Below are 18,270 nucleotides of genomic sequence, written 5' to 3'. Positions count from 1 at the left end.
GCTGATCTAAGCAGTTCAGAGACATGAGTTCTAATCTCAATTCTGCTACCTATTTTTATGAAAGCTTTGAAAAGTCATTTATCTCCACATTGCACATTTGTAAAAGTGAAGTATACATACTCTGGGTTTATCTCATGAAACTATTGTGAGATTAAATTAAGACATGGTCTTTTAAACCTTCAAATATACTAAAATAAAAAAAAATATTATTAGAGAGGCAGGCGCTGGGCCCCTACACCCACATGGGAGACCTAGAAGCAGCTCCTGGTTCCTGCCTTCAGATAGGCTCAGCTCCGGTCATTGCAACCATTTAGGGAGTGAACCAGCTGATGGAAGACCTCTCTCTCTTGTTCTGTCTCTACCTCTCTCTGTAACTTTGCCTTTCAAATAAATAAATCTTTACAAAAAAATTCATGTTTTTTAATGCCAGTGGATCAAAATATGGTTGATCAACAGCCAATTCCACAATGTTTAAAAACATGCTGTTTTTCTCATACCTGCCACAACTACTCATGGCTGCTTCCAGAAAATAAAACCCTTGGAAAACTCTAGTTTGCTTGATGCTCAGAAATTATGTTACATTGGGGAAATAGATGCTAGGTTTTTAAATTATGTGCTTATGTGTGTGATCAGTTTAAAAGAAATTGGATTATCATTTGTGCATGTGCCTGAAAAAAGATCTAACTTAAATGGAGTGTGGGTACAAAGTGATTGTTTGAAATTAGTTTTGTGGAAATTCATGTGAATGCAAACTCTCCCTGGAGATTTTTTTCTTCTATGTACAAATTTATGTACATAGAGGATAAAATACCTATGAAGGCACGTATTTTGGGGAGATGGCAAAAGGAGAACCTTTGCACAAAGCATGGATGTGAAGATTTGAAAATCTGTAAGCACAAGGAATTTCAGTTCAGTCTTCCCCGTCAGGTTTGAAAGAATGTTAAATAAATTCAAACCAGTAATTGTGATGAACCATATATCCTTAGGCACAGGGCTGTCTTGGGCAGGGCTGACTCTCTTTTACCTAAAATATTTCAAATTCAGAGAGTTAGATTAACAGGGTGACAAAAGAAGCCAAAAGGCAACAGCAAAGTTATTTTGAAAAGGACTTTGACCAGAGTTGAAAAAGAAAAAAGTAATACTTCTAAACATGATGCATGTGCCAGGTGGGGGCAGGGGAAGAGATGAGAATCTATCTAGCTCCTTCCTATTTTGCTCGTTGTCCTCAAGCCCACCTCAATTTTTCTTTCTAGGATGTGATACCTATCACAGCTGACTTTCTAGTCTTTACAAAACACTATCTAATACAGAAAAAAATAGTCTGCTTAAAGACACCCTGTGCACTCCCCCGGGTCTCATGCGACTGACTCACCCTCATCCGTGGGTCTCTCTCCTACTTTAGAATAGATGCAGAGATAGCGACTGCCATCCTCTTTGCCTGTGAGAAGATAGGGGCTGTGTTTCATTTCTGACTTGTTTTTTCATCCTTCTGCTGTTTTTCAGAAAAGCAGGCCATCAGCCACTGGTTGTTGATCTCAGGGAATATACTCTTCTACCAGTTTGTGTGGGCAGGGAGGCTGGTTCAGGGAAGGGAAGGTAGGAGGGGCGGGGTATGCCAGTCCCTGTAGGCTGCTCAGTACTCTCTGTTCTCAAGGCTGTTTGCTATGCGGGCCGCAGGCTTTGGGCCTTTGAAGGGTTGAATACCATCTTTTGATTTACCATGGTTGATGGTGGGAAGGATTGAAAACTCAAGAACACACACAAAAAAAGATTTCAGCAAAAGAGAAAAACAAAAACAAAAATAACCAAATATACACATACACAAAGAAACCCAGAGACACACTGACAACAGAAATCAAATGAAATTGCACAAGAAAAAGGACACAGTGTTGTAAAAGCTGCAAACTAGGATAAAACAAACGACAGAACTAAATAAGCCACTGCTCAAAACAGTCCTTTGTGTCCTGAGACTTTAGCATTGTAGTGCTGGCATTTTCCAAGGGTGACCAGATGATCAGACAGAAGGTAAGCCTGGTATGGACTCCAACCCCTCCTTCTCTTGTGGTTCTGCATCTGGTGCATTTGTCCATGGTGTCTTCTCCAGGCCTCTGAGAAGCCTTTCCACTAAAATCTTTACAAAGGAGCTTTGCATCCAAACACTTTCTACATGCCCAAATGAATCCATTAGCCGAGAAAGTTTGGACTCAGCTATATCACTAATCCTGTCAACACGGGACATTGACTTTCTGCTGAGTACAAACAGCAGAGATAGCAGAATTTTTTTTTCTTCCCTAAACCAGGAGGCTCCTGTTTTCCATAGACAATCAATTATAATTCCATAAAGAGGGTCAATAGCAGGAGAGAATAGGAGGTTCAAAACAGAATTTCCAAAGTATCTGCTACAGGAAATTACAATGAAAAGGCATATGCTATTCCAATAACACTGGAAATTTGAAAATTTTATAACTTTTCAAGTCCAAGGTAGAATGGTATTTATTGAGGAAGACGACAGAGTAATTGGTGAGCAAACAGTCTGAGGTATGGTCTTTGTAGAAAGGACAATGGGGATACAAAGAGGGAGCCATGGTTCCCTTGCACCTGCCAGTTAAAGAAGTTAGAGAATTGTTTTTCTACTGGGACAACAGAAGCAATCTGATTTGTCCCCCACTAGGACAAAGGGTAAGGAGACATTGCAGTCATCAGAGCACCAGGAACCCCCATGTGAACAAGCACCATGGAGCTAGGAACAAGCTTCTCTCATCCGGCTCCCATTTTGCTTTCATTTCCTGCCCTGTCCCTGCCCTCAGCGATGACTGTTTTGAGTGGTGACTAAGGAACTGGACTTGATGAGAATATGATTGATCAAAAGATGGACCAAAGTAGCGTGTTTTACACAAAGCTAAACGATTCCAAAAAACCAAGAAAGGAAACTTAGAAAACAAATCAACTACTAAAGAAACCACCACTGTCAGAAACCAGAAATTGACATCAAAACCTCATGCAGAAACAAAGAGGAAGTATTTGTTGCTGTTAGGTTTTATCCTTGGTCTGTTAAACAAGAAGTGAGCAGCTAACTTTCAAGAAACAAACAAAGAATTCAATCAAACCAATGGAAATCAGAAAAGAAAGGGAAGACAAGCCCAGAGTGGCAGAGGGTACTTCATACGATACCTAGGTTAACCATGAGCTTGACACGCCCCCCATCCAGCTCCAGGCGCAGCGTGTCGGCAGAGTCCCTGGACGTGGTAGCCACCAGCAGCCCATAAGCTCGCTGGGACATGAAGCGAAAGGACACATCCTCTGCCTCCGTGTGCATGACCATGGGCATGATGATCTTCATGTACATGCTGCCGTCGTAGCTCAGGATGGACGCCTCTGCCAAGGAAGAACGGAGAACATTGTTAGGAAGAAGGAAGCTCAAGCTTCCAACCCGCGCTCTGCTTCTTTGCTTCCAGGCTGTGAAGACGGCAGCCAGGTGAATTCTGTTCATGGATCCTTATTGTTGACACGGTTTTTCTTTTGTTGTTTCGTGTTAGAGATGGAGAGGGAGATAGAGGGAGAGGGAGAGAGGGAGTCAGACAGACACAGAAATCACGCACTGGTTCACTTCCCAAATTCTCACCGCAGCCACAACTGACCGGTGTCAAAGCTAAGAGCTGAACACTTAATTTCAGCCTCCCACATGGGTGTCGGGGACCCAATTATTTAATCCATCCTCTTCTATCTCCCAGAATTTGCATGAACAGGAAGCTGAAGTTAGGAGCGAAAAATGGGCTCGACCCCAGCCCGTTCAGAGTGGAATAAGGATGCCCTAACTGGTGCTTAAACACTAGGCCAAATGTCCACCCCTGTTGCCACATCTTCACTGTGTGACCTGGGAAGACCACTGAAGTTCTAAGCCTCTGTTTCCCTGTTTATGAAGGGTGTGTAATGCACTGATCCAACCCCGTCATGCTCACAGACTTGTCAAGGCTACCAACATAAAAAAAATATATATATATATATATATGTGAAGGAATTCTGCAAAAAGTGAAAATGCTCCCCACAAAATAGCAGGAACTACCACAGATTTTTTAAACAAGAGTATATAAAATAAAACTTAAAATCCATATAAGAACTTTATGAACAATAGAAGGAGAGCAACAATGTACAATGCAACAGCAGACAAATAGGTATTTGCCAGAGCTTCTAGAAGGAGGAACAAGCTGCAGCACCACCTCGCACCCAGAGCATCCCTTGTGACCAGGCATTGTGAGCTTCTGCTAGGCCTGTTTAAAGAAGGTTGATAGAGCCAGACTCAGAATAATAGTACCCTTGAGTAACTCATTTTATTTTTACTCAAATAACACTAAGAAAACTCACTTTTACTTACTAACAGGTCCAGTCCCAGCACTTTGGTTAGGAACCCCCTTTCCAATATTTTATCTCCAAACTGCAACTATTCCTACATTCAAACAAGAAAAATCAAGGCTCACAGAGGGGGTTTTCATTATCCAAAATCAGACAGCTTGGATTTTGACCCAGTATTTCACTATACTGTGATGCTCTACAAGCAAATTTGTTGAAGCAATGATTTGCCAAATATTTTTAGAAAGAGCAGGAGGAGAAGTTAAAGAAATTCAGTTTTCTATGAAGCTAGCCTGTTGCTGGGCTCAGTATCTGGTGTTAAGTTGGTCTTGGTTAAATATTTGCTATTGTCAAATAGTTAGTAGCAACATGCACAGAAATGATTATAAAAATAAAACAGACAAGTTTCCTGTTTTAAAAACAGATCTAATATTTAAAACTAACTATCAAAATAGAAAAATGGTCAAACAACACAGAAAAAGATTGTCAGTGGCATTCAGAGACGAGAAGCTGTAGGCTGAAGATGAGCCAAATTAATGGGGGTAGTCTAAGCTGGTCTTGACAGATGGGCGGAGTTTGCAATGGGGGAAGTAATGGCATCAGATCTGACAGCTCAATCAGATAGCATCTCCATAGCTATAAAGCAAACGAAGAGGATGCTCCAGTAATAAGCTATTCAATTTGACAGAAGCCATCAGACCAGCATTTTGGGAAGTAGTTCCCTACCTGCAGTTTGAGGTTGGACTAAAATCAATGGTTGAACTTACTGTGTTAGGCATTCTTGCAGGTTGAGAACATAAAGTGAACAAAAAGACAAACACTCCTGCCTTCGTGTATGGAAAGAGATGGAACAGGGATAGACAAGAGTGAGTCAGACCACTTACAAGGATCCCAAAATAGTCTATGTTCTCATGACTTCTCCATCCTACTGACACAAACACACAAAATTCTGTGAAAAGCATAATAATGGACTTGTGTTCCTGGAAAGCAACCATTCCCTGGGAAAAACCTGTGACATGCTAATAGGTGTACACTACCATCTGCAAATTCTAAGGGGATTCCAGATAAAAGTGTGACACATAACAGATGCCATCACAATAAAAGACATGTGATGAAGATCTGCTTTTAGATGGGAAGCATATCCTAAATTTAACAGGTGTGGAAAAAACCATTTTATCTCCTAGAAGAGCAGAATCAAAACACAATCAATAATGATAAGCCAGAATTTATTGAGCAGTTATTATCTGCCTGGTACTTTCTAGTACTTTACATGCTCTGAGAAGTCATTCTCAAGCACAACGTGAGGAAGACTTTATATTTTATAGATGCTAGGTCACATGGCTAATAAATGGCCGAGCTGCATGTTCAACAGAGGTGCTCTGTTTCTCGAGGAGGTACATATAACCATTGTGCTAAGCTGCCAGACAGCCATGGCAGGAGGACAACCATGATTTTAAGCACCAAAGCCTATCTATTATGTATCATTGTGTCAGACAGTACTCACATGTATGTGTTTATGTACACATACTCAAATTACTAGTATTTAAACTCATTTTGTACACATACTCAAATTACTATTCAAACTCATTTGTATACAAAATTTCACAAACCTAAGTATTTCATATTTCTAAATAATAGGACAACCTATCTGAATATCCACAATGCTCTGTTTGTGTAATCAGGAACATGATTAATCATTACTATGCAATTTTTTTTTTTATTTTTTGACAGGCAGAGTGGACAGTGAGAGAGAGAAAGACAGAGAGAAAGGTCTTCCTTTGCTGTTGGATCACCCTCCAATGGCCGCCGCACTGTGGCCAGCACACCGCGCTGATCCGATGGCAGGAGCCAGGTACTTCTCCTGGTCTCCCATGGGGTGCAGGGCCCAAGCACTTGGGCCATCCTCCACTGCACTCCCTGGCCACAGCAGAGAGCTGGCCTGGAAGAGGGGCAACTGGGACAGAATCCGGCGCCCCAACCGGGACTAGAACCCGGTGTGCTGGCGTCGCAAGGCGGAGGATTAGCCTAGTGAGCTGCAGCGCCAGCCATTACTATGCAATTTCTCTATATATATGACCACACGTATGCACGCTCCTGTTTGAGATAGTAGGATATTAAGTGAGCCATGAAATGGTGATTTTGATGCACTCAGCTGAAGAATATTCCAAAATTAATGGCTGCTTTTGTTCTTCTGGGTACATGTAGTGCCAGCACAACAAATGAGTGCATCTTTATGTCAATATTGGTGGTATCACTGAATAAATATCAGGTGAGTTTGTACTCACACATCTAATGATAAAAAATAAAATGTTATCTCAACATGAACCTCTGTGTGCGTATTTCTGAGTGTGATCTATTGTTAACCTAATATTTTTAAAGGGAGGGTGATGAAGCAGAAAATTTAATATAGGAATCAGCTAAAATAAAATTTGTTCCATGGATTTGTATTAATTCGCATAAAAGATTTCAAGCACAAGAAGTGCCATGAATAGAATTCCAGCTTCAGGGGGACAATGCAGCTCTTAAATAAATGAAAGCCAGGTGATCTACAATCTCTCCGATTATGAAGTACAGGGAGACCATATAGTGTGATGCCCAAATAATGGTGCTTCCATTGTCCCCCAAACTTGTTCCTCCCTTTCTCCTCTAAAAAACATCATTTGTATAGAGTTAATCTTATGTGTATAAAGTTCATTGAAAACAGATCTTAGTAAAAAATAAGAATGGGAATAGGAGAGGGAGGAAGAAGAAGGGTGGGTGTGCAAGTGGGAGGGCAGGTAGGATGGGAACAATCGCTATGTTCCTAATGTAGTATTTATGAAAAGTATGAAGTCTATATCTTAAATAAAAGGTTTCTGGGTAAAAAACAAAACAAAAAAAATCCCTCTCCTTTATTTATAAATGAATGTTTTCTAGCATACAAGCACACAATTTTAATTCATTTAATGATTTTTGTTTTTATCTTTTTATTTATATTACAAGAACAAATTTTATGTATTTCATATATTCAACATTAACAGCATGATTTTTAATTACCTTTTTGAGATATTTCCTTCCTAGTTGCTATACAGCTCACAATATACACCTTAATTTTCCAGAATCTACTTCATCTTCACACTAACTTAGTTCCAGTTAGATATAAAAATCTTATCCTTAATTAGCTCTCTTCCCTTCCTCCTTTGTTGGTGGCATCATTCATATTATATCTGTATGTATTACAGACCCAAAAATGCACTATTATCATGATTATCTTATAAAAACTTCTGTCTTTTTAAGAAGCTAAGAGAAGAGAGTTCAGAATTATTTATAGAGGTTTTTGTTTTAAAAATATTAAGCTTATTATTTCACATCTCTGACTGTGTTCATTTCTTCCTGTGGATTCAAGATGCCATCTGGTGTCATTTTCCTTTCCCAATGTAACTTCATTTATTTGTATTTTATTGTCAAATATATTACAATTCTATGTGCTATAGGCACAACAATATAATTTTATAGATATTGTTTTGTGCAATTGCTTTTTTAAAACAGAAAAGAAAGAAAAATAAATGTGTAATTATATTGTTTTTATCATTACCTATATAATTACCTTTATTGGAACCCTTTTTTTCACATAAATTCAAATTACTCTCTGCTTTCACCTCCATTTAGCCTGAAGATTTCTTTTTATAAATTCCTATAAGGTAGGTAAAGTAGGAATGAATTGTCTGTTTTTGTTTATCTGGGAATGTCTTTATATTGCTTCATTTTTGAAAGACAGCTTTGCTGGATGTAGGATTCTTAGATGACAGTTATTTTTCTTTTAGCATCATTATTTTGATATCATTCTATTACCTTTGGCCTCCATTGTTTCTGAAGCATTTTTCAGCTATTCATATATTATGGTCTTGTGGATCAATCATTTTCCTTTCTGCTACTTTCAGGATTTTCTTTATTTTTGGCTACCAACATTTCTATTATAATGGGTCTGGATGTTGAAATTATCCTACTTAGAGTTCAGTGAACATCTTGGATGTGTAGATTAGTGTTTTTCCACACATTTGAAAATTTTTCAGTCACAATTATAGGGTTCTATACTTTTCCTCTTTAGGTTCTCCCATTATGCATGTGTTGGTACGCTTATTGTCTCCTGATACTTCCCTGAAGTTCCATTTATCCTTATTAGTTTTTCCTTCTACTCAGATCACGTAATTTCTGTTGATATTTTGTCAACTTTGCAGATGCTCTGCTAATTTGCATCTACTGCCAAGCACCTATAGTAAATTTTTCATTTATATTATTATAGTTTTCAACTCCAAAATGTCCATTTGGAGCTACTTATCTATATTTTATATATGTATATTTATATATACCTATGTGTGTATGCAGTTTCTAATATCTTTATCAATACTCTTCTTGATGAACCTTTATTTCATTTTCCTTTACTTTAAACAGTTTCCCTTAGTCCTTCGAACATATTTATAAGAGCTGCTTTGAAAGTTCAATTTGCATTACCTGCTTGTATTCCTTGTATGGTTTACACTTTCCCATTAATTTGTATATCTTATCTTTTTTTGGAAAATAGGACCTTTTAGACATTATTTTATATCAAGTTTAGATACTGACCCCATCATCACAAGCCTTTCTCTTGTTTGTTCATAAGTTATTTGATGAATTGACTATACTAATTCTGTGATCTATGCTTTCCTCGTAGTATGAAGCTACTGATGTCCCAGACAAATATTTGTCCGTATTTTTTTTATTCTGGCCCAGCTTCCTAAAAACTGCTAGTGGATCAACACAAACTACTTATTGCCAAATATTGTCCTTAAACCTTCTCAGTCATTTCTATTTTCACCCTTTATCTATTGGATATTTCTAACTTGGAGACTTCTTTCAGGGAGTGTATGATCTTGCTTCATGCTTATGCAGGGAATAAGGGCTTGGAATGTCCCCATTGTCACTCCTGAGCAGGTACAGTCTTGATAATAAATAATCTTCTAGATCACCAAGGAAAAGTTGGATTTTTCTTCCAAATCTGGTTTACTAGGGGTTGTGCCTGGTAACTTACTGTTACAGTACTTTATTGAACGAAGCTTGGGAGGTCATGCTAAAGACTATTGAGTCAAATAGACTCTCCTACTGGCTGGTGGATCTGTGAGTGCCTTGAAACTGTTTCCAAGTCTGCTAGGAGGCCTATTCTATCAGCTCTGTGTGTCTGCAGCTTAGCAGACACACAGTTTCCTGATAACCAAGGAGAAGTGTGATCCCTAGAGGGCCTTTCAAGGCTTTCTCTTTCCCCAGTTCTATTATACTTCTGGTTGGTCTACCACTTTACTCATTTGTCTAGATTTCTGACTGCCAATCAAAGCTCTGGAGTTTCAGGTTGCTTTCTGGTTCTCAGCATTTGGCACACGTTGTCACATATTGCTGCTGGGGAGATTAGGCACATGCTGTGTGGCTCACCTGGGAAAAGACTCTTGCAAGCTCCTGGTGCCTGTTTTCTTCCAGACTTTGTCTCATGTGCCTTTTTCCTTTCCTGTTGTTGCTCTGTAACTTTTTTTTGTAAAGATGTATTTATTTATTTGAAAGAGTATCAGACAGAGAAGGACAGACCAAATGTTCACAAAAGCTGGGGCTGGGATAGGCCAAAGCCAGGAGCTTCATCCAGGTTTCCCACAGCATCATACAGGGCATCGGCGTCACAGGCTGCTATTTTACCTGCTATGCCACATGGCCCTACTCTGTAACCTTTTGCTGTAAGAAACCACAACCTTTAATCTAATAGCTTCTAGGTCCTGAGCCCTTCTAGAGAGTTCTCTAGATTGAGGGTGTTTGAATGGAGTTCACTCGTACAGGTGTACTTTCTTCTACACTCATTTGCACAGTCACCCTGTAATTTGCTATTTGAATGCTGTTGCATTCCTACTAACTCACTACCATTTCTCCATTTCTAAGTGATTTTGTTTCAGCTTTCAAATGCTTGGATTTCACTAAAACACCTTTTTAAAAGGGAGCTCACTCGTTATATTGCCTACATTTGTTCATGTTTGTGAACATTTGCTTGTGCTGTTTGCGTTTGGATGACATCACCACACAACTTTCATTACACTATACTTCTTGCACAGTGTTGCAGCTCTTGCATTATTGTACTTGAAATTATGTAACTCCAGCAATTTATCCCCTAAGTATAAAATGATATAAGTTTTGTCTATATACCTGAAAAATGTTAGGCTAATTACTGAAGTCTGATAATACAACTGATAGGTATCTCAGAGTTGAGCATACTACATAAAATTTTATAGGAGTCATGTATCCTATCTAGAACTTCAGGCTCATTTATAGTAAAAAACAATCTCTCGTTTGGTATTTTTGGACAATTTCTTTGTTAAAGTATTTGGATTTTCTATTTTAGGGGTTAAATTATCCCATCTGTCTTCCATATCTCTTGGTTTCTCTATGGTGCATTTAATCTGATTTTTCATGAATATTCACAATGATGATCTTGAGCCTATTCTGTCTGGCAATTTTTTTTAAAGATTTTATTTATTTGACAGGTAGAGTTACAGACAGTGAGAGAGAGAGAGCATCAGCCGGAGCTGCACCGATCTGAAGCCAGGAGCCAGATGCTTCTTCATGGTCTCCCAAGCAGGTGCAGGGGCCCAAGCACTTGGGCCATCCTCCACTGCCTTCCTGGGCTACAGCAGAGAGCTGGACTAGAAGAGGAGCAACTGGGAACTAGAACCAGTGCCCATATGGGATGCCAGTGTCTTAGGCGGAGGATTAACCTAGTGTGCCACAGCGCCAGCCCCAGTTGCAATATTTCACTTCTTTGCCCTATCTTCCTTGACCCTGTTGTTACTACTCAGTGATTTTTTTTCCTTCAGTCTATAATCTGTCTTTTCTCTTCCCTCAGATACTTTTTCTTTTTTGGCATTCTTGCAGCATTAATTCAATTTTCTCAAGTCATTCTGTAATACACATGTACTATAGAACACAACTTAAGGAAAATTTCTGCTTTTTATTTAGATAAAAACCTTTGCCTTTTTAAAAAGACTTTTCCTTTATTTTCATTTTACTTTTGCCTTTGTGTTTGCATTGCCATGGTATTGCCTTCAATCCTGCTCATGCTTGCTGAGTGTCCAGAGTTTCTAATTGTTCAGACCTAGTTTCAGTGACTTCTTCAACTTTCAGCGTATCCTGCATTTAATGGTTTAGTATTTTGAGTTCTTTGTAACTATTCTGTAGCTTGAGAGATGGTGGAATATGGGGAGGAAATCAGAGAGAAAAATGCTGTGCACCAGAAATCACCCCACCTGATTAAAGAGACCAGACCACAGCAAAGGAGGGGATACACTGGGACTTCTGGTCCACACAGTACTGGTGACTTCTCCTTTGACTGTTAGCCCCACTGTCTGTTTCTATGACACACATTACTCTCCCACAGCCATTTCCACTACTCTGTAGTCAAAGGAGGGAATAGATGAGAATTACCACCCAGTTAGTCTCTTTTCATACATAAATACTAGGGAAAATTCTCAGAATTTTTATCAACTAGACAGAACTACCAAAGGAACATAGGCAGTTAGCAGCCTCATCATGTCTGACTGTTCCTCTTGCCTTGGTTTCATTAACATCTGTCTGGTTCCTACTTTTTTTTTTAAGATTTATGACACTGAGTTACAAACCTTTCTTTTTGTTTCCTGCAGCCATTGGTCATTTGGCTGGTACACCCTTTTGGATTTAACTCAAAAGTGGGAGTTTGTGGCAGACAACTTGCCCCCCCCCCCCGCCCCTTCCTACTCCTTTCCTTAATCAAGTTACCACATTTGGACACCAAATAAACAGGCAAGGTCTAAACTTAAAATTTGGGGCCGGCGCCGTGACTCACTTGGCTAATTCTCCGCCTGCGGCATCGGCATCCCATATGGGCGCCGTGTTCTAGTCCTGGCTGCTCCTCTTCTAGTCCAGCTCCCTGCTGTGGCCTGGGAGGACAGTGGAGGATGGCCCAGGTGATTGGGCACCTGCACCCATGTGGGAGACCACCTGGCTCCTGGCTTTGGATTGGTGCAGCACGCCGGCCATGGCGGCCATTTGGGGGGTAAGCCAACGGAAGGAAGACCTTTCTCTGTCTCTCACTCTACCTGTCAAATAAGTAAAAAAAAAAAAAAAAAACTTAAAATTTTATCTTCTTTAGTCTAGCTCTAAGTATATGATGCTTTAGATGTGACATGGTAATCAAGAAAAAAAGTGATGACCCTAGGGAAAAGGAGCTATAGAATGTGAATGGTATAATGTTCTTCTTGCCCACACCTTCCAGGAAGTGACATCATTATACATCTCCTGTAGTCTTGAGGGAGAGAGCCACATTGTCAGACAGTTGTAGGAAAGAGGTACAACAAAGTACTAGATTACACATCAACGTGATGTCACTAACAGACGCCGAGGAGGCTCACTGCCATCGGTACAGAGTTAGGAACAGTGAGTTCCAGGCCTCCATGAAGTGGATCTTTCTGTTCTTACTGTGCCTGTATCATACTAAGTCTTCCTTTCCCATTAGAGTACACCCACCAGCCCTAAGCCACCTCCTATAGAGACAAGTTATTCTTGTGCTCAACCTTGTAAGCAAGGTATTGCCAAAAATAACCACTCCTCCTCTTGGAGCTGCAAGACGCCTCCCTGCTCACTCAGGCAACTATTGGCCTCGCACGTTTTTTAAATGTGCTTTATTCTCCTAAAGCTCCCAAAAGAGACAGATTGTTTCTTCTCCACCCAAACTAGGCTGATCTTAAACAGTGTGCAAATCTATGCAGTCACTCCTGCCAGGTTCTAAATCTGTATTTTCCAACAGCAGGAGCAACATAAATCTCCAGTTCTGAACAGACCCAACAATAGCCAAAAGTTCGAAGGATTCAACAAAATGGATGTGGGCGAAATGTCCTCCCTCTTGTGCACAAAGTTCAGAAATAACCTGCATTCAACATAGCTCAGCCATGACATGCAGTCAAACTGCTTTCTCATTGTCCCAAACTAGAGCATTCTACAGAGATGACAAATACTTTGATTGAAATTTCTGACTTTAAACAAGGTAGATATGCAATTTCTACATTTTTGAAGTCAGAAGAGAAAAAGAAATACTGTATCGAGAAACCCTACTTCATAAAATGTGTATTTTTAAATGTTTTCATTTATTTTATTTGCATGAAAAGCAGACAGATATCTCTTATCTGTTGGTTTACATCTCAAATGTCTGCCACAGCTGGGCTTTGGTCAGGCTGAAACCAGAAGCCAAGAACACGATCTGGGTCTTCCATGTGGATGGCAGGGAAAGAAGTGTGTGAGTCATCACCTGCCGCCTTCTAGCACATGCTTTCTCAGGAAGCTGTAGTCGGGGGTGGAGGAGAGACTCAAACACAGGCAATCCAACATGAGATACAGGCATCCCAGGCAGCATCCTAACCTCTACACCAAATGCTCGCCCTAAATGCACACTTTTACACAAAATGTTCATTTGGTCAAATAATCCAGGCAGCTTTTTGCTAAATAGCAATTTTTCCTACTCAGCTAAAGCAGGGACAGTTTATAAAAATTAAACAACATGCTTCCTCAGGAACTTATCCACTGTTTGCAGCAACATTTGCTCATTCATTCAATGATTTAAATCTAGTAAGTGCCAGACACTGTGGTAAAATCGGGTTGAAGCAGAAATAGCATGTTTGCTGTTCTTGATGAACATATCAAGTTGGAATTACAGACAAAAACAGATAAACTGCTATACTTGAAGGATGAACACAGCATTGTAGGAATTCAGCTCAGGGGTCTATGCTCATGCCTAGAGCTGTTAGGGAGAACCATGTAGCCTGTGTTTCTAGGCTGAGAAGGACTGAAATCGTAACGAGGGGAAACATAAAGGCTTACCAGGGAGGGAACAGCATATATATGAGCACAAATTTGACAAAGGCATGGAGGGAATCATATATTAAGCATGGTGCTTGGCAGAGAATTTCATGACTAGTAGTTAAAATGCAGCAAATTCAAGGGGCAGGAGGTTGGTATGAGAATAGGATTTCTCAATACTGACTCTACCTGACATTTTAAATCAGGTCACTCGGTTATGGGGGCTACTTGTGCATTCTAAGAGGTTTAGCCATAGACTTGGCCTTCTCCCACTAGATGTCCCTAGCAACTGAAAATTTCTCTAGATATCAGCAAATGTCCTTTGTGGGGGTGGGGTGAGGAGGATGGTGAATCAGCCCCATTTGTGAATCACAGCTATAGCATGTGGCTTGGGACAGTTAGATTAGAGATAAAATAAATCTTAAAAAAAAAGAGGGATATAGGGATGTCCATTATCACATGCCTAATAATCAGGAAGTTTAAGTATTAGTAAATATAGGGCTATTTTAGGCAGGAAATAATGTAATCAGACTTGCTTTGCAGGCTAATTCTGGTGGTACAGGGAAGATAGAATTGTATGGTGAAACAGCAGATATAATCTTAATCAATTTTGCTCTAGATACAATTTCCATTGCTTTATTTTGTACACACACACATTATGAAATTTTACAATAGAACCATTATGACAGTGGTATGTTTCTGAGAATTGCTGTCACTCTGAGTCAATTCAATAAATTTCTATTGTAGAGAGATAATTGCACACGTAGGTCAGCCTTCCTCTCAGAACCACTGCTTTGCAAGCTATCATTCACGAAGCCTGGAGTTAGAAGATCCGGGTAAAATCCTGGATCTGCATGTTATTTGGTTGTGAAAGTTTGTTGAGCTTCAGTACTCCCATCTGTAACATGTGATAGTTACATTGAATCCGCAGAACACAAATGGGAAATACATGGCCCACTCGAGCTGTGCCATTTGATGAAGGCTTCGTAAAGGCAACGTTTGCCCAAGGTACAAGTCAGGGATAATGAACCCTACAGCAATAAGTATTATTATGGACTGTTAAGAATAGATACTCTTACCACTCCTGGGTCTGATGAAGCAAGTGTAGGATCAATTACCAGAGCCCAGACAAAGAGAGGCAGTGAGAGAAATGCTTCTAACAGTGACCTTAGGTCAAGGTGCAAGCCAGTGGCAACCTTTTCACAGGATGAAAGCCAGGAAATCAGTATTCCCATCTCATTCTCATCTCCCATTGGTACTGTTCATTGAGCAAACTCAGTTGGAATACGGAGGGTAAGGAGCCAATCCATGTAGTCCACTTAGGACCACCTTCAGGGTGAAGAGTGGAGAACAGATCGAGTTGTGAATGAAAGATGTCCAGTACCAAGAGGAAACCTGAAGCATCGATGTGGAAATACCCAAATAATGCCTGATACTAATGGGTTCTCAGTGAATGTTGTACTAATTATGTATGGATGTGTATAGTTTAATTCCCTTGAGGTCTAGAGATTGCCCATTATTTTCATGAAAGGATAGTTCCATTTATGAGGTAGTGCTGGTCAGGACAAAGAGCCCAGTTATCAGGAGAGCCAATGTTCCATTCCCAGGCCCACCTCTCATAAATGAGCAACCATGGGAAAACCATACAATTCTCGAACCTCCTTTTTCCCTTATGCAAGTATTCAGTAATAATCAAAAATCATTTAAGAAAATGTGTTTGAAGGAGCTCTGCAAATTATTACGTGGAATGCAATTTTAAAGTGTCAATTACAATGCTTTGACTTCCTCTTCAGAATGAAGTCTGTTTTGATTAAGCAGATAAATGAGGGGTATCCTGCTTTAGCTTGTTCTCAGATTCCCTATATAATGGATCTACGTTCCCAATCATGGTGGAGAGCACAGCCAAGAACTCCAGAATTAGATTTTTTTTTTTTTTGACAGGCAGCGTGGACAGTGAGAGAGAGAGACAGAGAGAAAGGTCTTCCTTTGCCGTTGGTTCACCCTCCAATGGCCGCCATGACCAGCACGCTGCAGCCAGTGCACCGTGCTGATCCGAAGCTAGGAGCCAGGTGCTTGGGGTGCAGGGAACAAGCACTTGGGCCATCCTCCACTGCACTCCTGGGCCACAGCAGAGAGCTGGACTGGAAGAGGGGCAACCGGGACAGAATCCGGTGCCCCGACCAGGACTAGAACCCGTGTGCCGGCGCAAGGCGGAGGATTAGCCTAGTGAGCCGCGGCGCCGGCCCAGAGTTAGATCTTTTACATTCATCTTTGGTGGCGAGCTGGCTCCTAACAGTTGTGGACAAACTATACTCAGTCTCTCATCGTTTTATCAGGAAAAAAGAAGCAACAGCATAGATTACTCTGAATTGCACAGAAATTTAGTGATAAAGAAACTTCAAATTCTCTCTCATTCAAACATCTTATTTCAGAGCTAAGGAAACCAAGATAGCATGTAAAAGCCTTGACTTCTGTTTTTGTTGTTGTTACTGTTCCTCGAAGTATTTAAAGCCTTCTTTCCCATTTGCCTCCCATACACGATGGGGTTCCTGCTTCCAAAATCAGAATGTACAAAATGAATGATTTTTCTAAAACAGCTCAACAGACCTCTACATAATTGCTATGGTTGCGATGTTGAGTGCCCTCCCACAGTCTTTATGGACAGGCTTGTCCCATGGGGACACTAATGGAATGTGATGGAATCCTTAAAAGGTGGGACCTGGTGGGACATTCTTAGGTCACTGGGAGCATTCATCAGAAAGGACTGTTGGATTCTAGTCTCTCTGCACTGTTGGAGGTGTGACCACTGACACCAGCAAGTACTCCCACCACTGCCACGTTCCACCCTCACCAATGGGTTCTCTAGTCTGACTGATCCTAGAATTTGAACATCAAAACAAAACATATGAATAAAATGAACCTTCTCTTTTTCTAAAATCAATTGCTCCAGGTATTTCATTATAGTTAGGAAGACAGACAACCACAATAACAATATGTAAAGGGGGGATTTCAAAAACTTATGGAAAATGCATACTACTATCTTTTAATTACATTTTCTCACAAGTCTTATAAAATCCTCTTGTACTTAAAGATTTATTGAATCACCTGGTTCATAAAATTGCTAACTACGCATATGTATGATATAGATACTATTTCCAATACTTTAAAAATACTGAATTTTTAAAATTCATTTTTATTTATTTGAAAGACCAAGAGACAGAGACAGATCTATCCGCACGTCCACTCCCCAGGTACCTGTAACCTCCGGGGCTGGGCTAGGCTGAATCAGGAATCCAGAACACAATCTGAGTCTCCCACAGGGTGGGGGATATCCAAGCACTCGTGGCATGACTGCTGTCTCCCAGGGTGCACATGTGCAGAAAGCTGCAATCTGTGGAGCAGGGACTGAAACCTATGCACTGATCTGGGATGCAGATGTTTCAAGCAGTGTTTTATCCACTGTGCCAAATACCTACCTCCTTTCCCCACTTCACTTTAAAGCAGAGTTGGCTATGCAGTGGGGATTTAGAAGAGCTCTGACAGTGCCAGATATCACAGACAATACACATAGGACATGAAAATAAAGATCTATATCTTCCAGTAGATGTGGGTGATAGTAAAAAAAATGGGGAAATCTCATATTTGACATTCATACATAATAGAATCTAGAGTCATCTAGGTTAATAAACTTCCCCTAGTTTTACAACTAATAGGTATGTTATTAGAATAACATTAAATTCTATGTAATGTCTTAGGGCTCACACATCAGGTCATCAAGCCCCTGGCCAACTCAGGAGAACATGTTCTTCTTGAAAGACTACATCTTTTCCAGTATTAGCTTCCAAATCACTGGGATAGATTTCTTTTGTTGGTACATTAGCTTATTTAGTCTACGCATGGTTTTTGAGTACATATTACATGTTCTAGGCTCTGTTGTAGGTCCTGGGAATCTGGCTATGGATGAAACCAACATCCTCCCTTGTAGAGCTTCAATTTTGCATGTAGTCACCTGCTATGTGGAATTAATAAATATATGTATGCCTGAATAGA

General features: G+C 40.1%; 1 protein-coding gene across 47 annotated transcripts in view; it reads right to left on the bottom strand.

The window, feature by feature from the left end:
- The window catches only part of NRXN3 (neurexin 3), a 1,789,124-nt gene that overhangs the window by 1,094,896 nt on the left and 675,958 nt on the right, over positions 1-18,270 (bottom strand). For all 47 annotated transcript variants that reach the window (XM_070065300.1, XM_070065299.1, XM_070065301.1 and 44 more), the window contains one exon: positions 3,172-3,375. In XM_070065300.1, the coding sequence (XP_069921401.1) occupies positions 3,172-3,375 (204 nt within the window). The remainder of the gene's footprint in view (positions 1-3,171; positions 3,376-18,270) is intronic.

This window comes from Oryctolagus cuniculus, chromosome 20 (genome assembly GCF_964237555.1).
Source record: "Oryctolagus cuniculus chromosome 20, mOryCun1.1, whole genome shotgun sequence".
In the NCBI taxonomy this organism is placed as follows: domain Eukaryota; kingdom Metazoa; phylum Chordata; class Mammalia; order Lagomorpha; family Leporidae; genus Oryctolagus; species Oryctolagus cuniculus.
The sequence above is the reverse complement of the archived record's forward strand: the minus strand, read 5'-3'. Positions and strand labels throughout refer to the sequence as shown.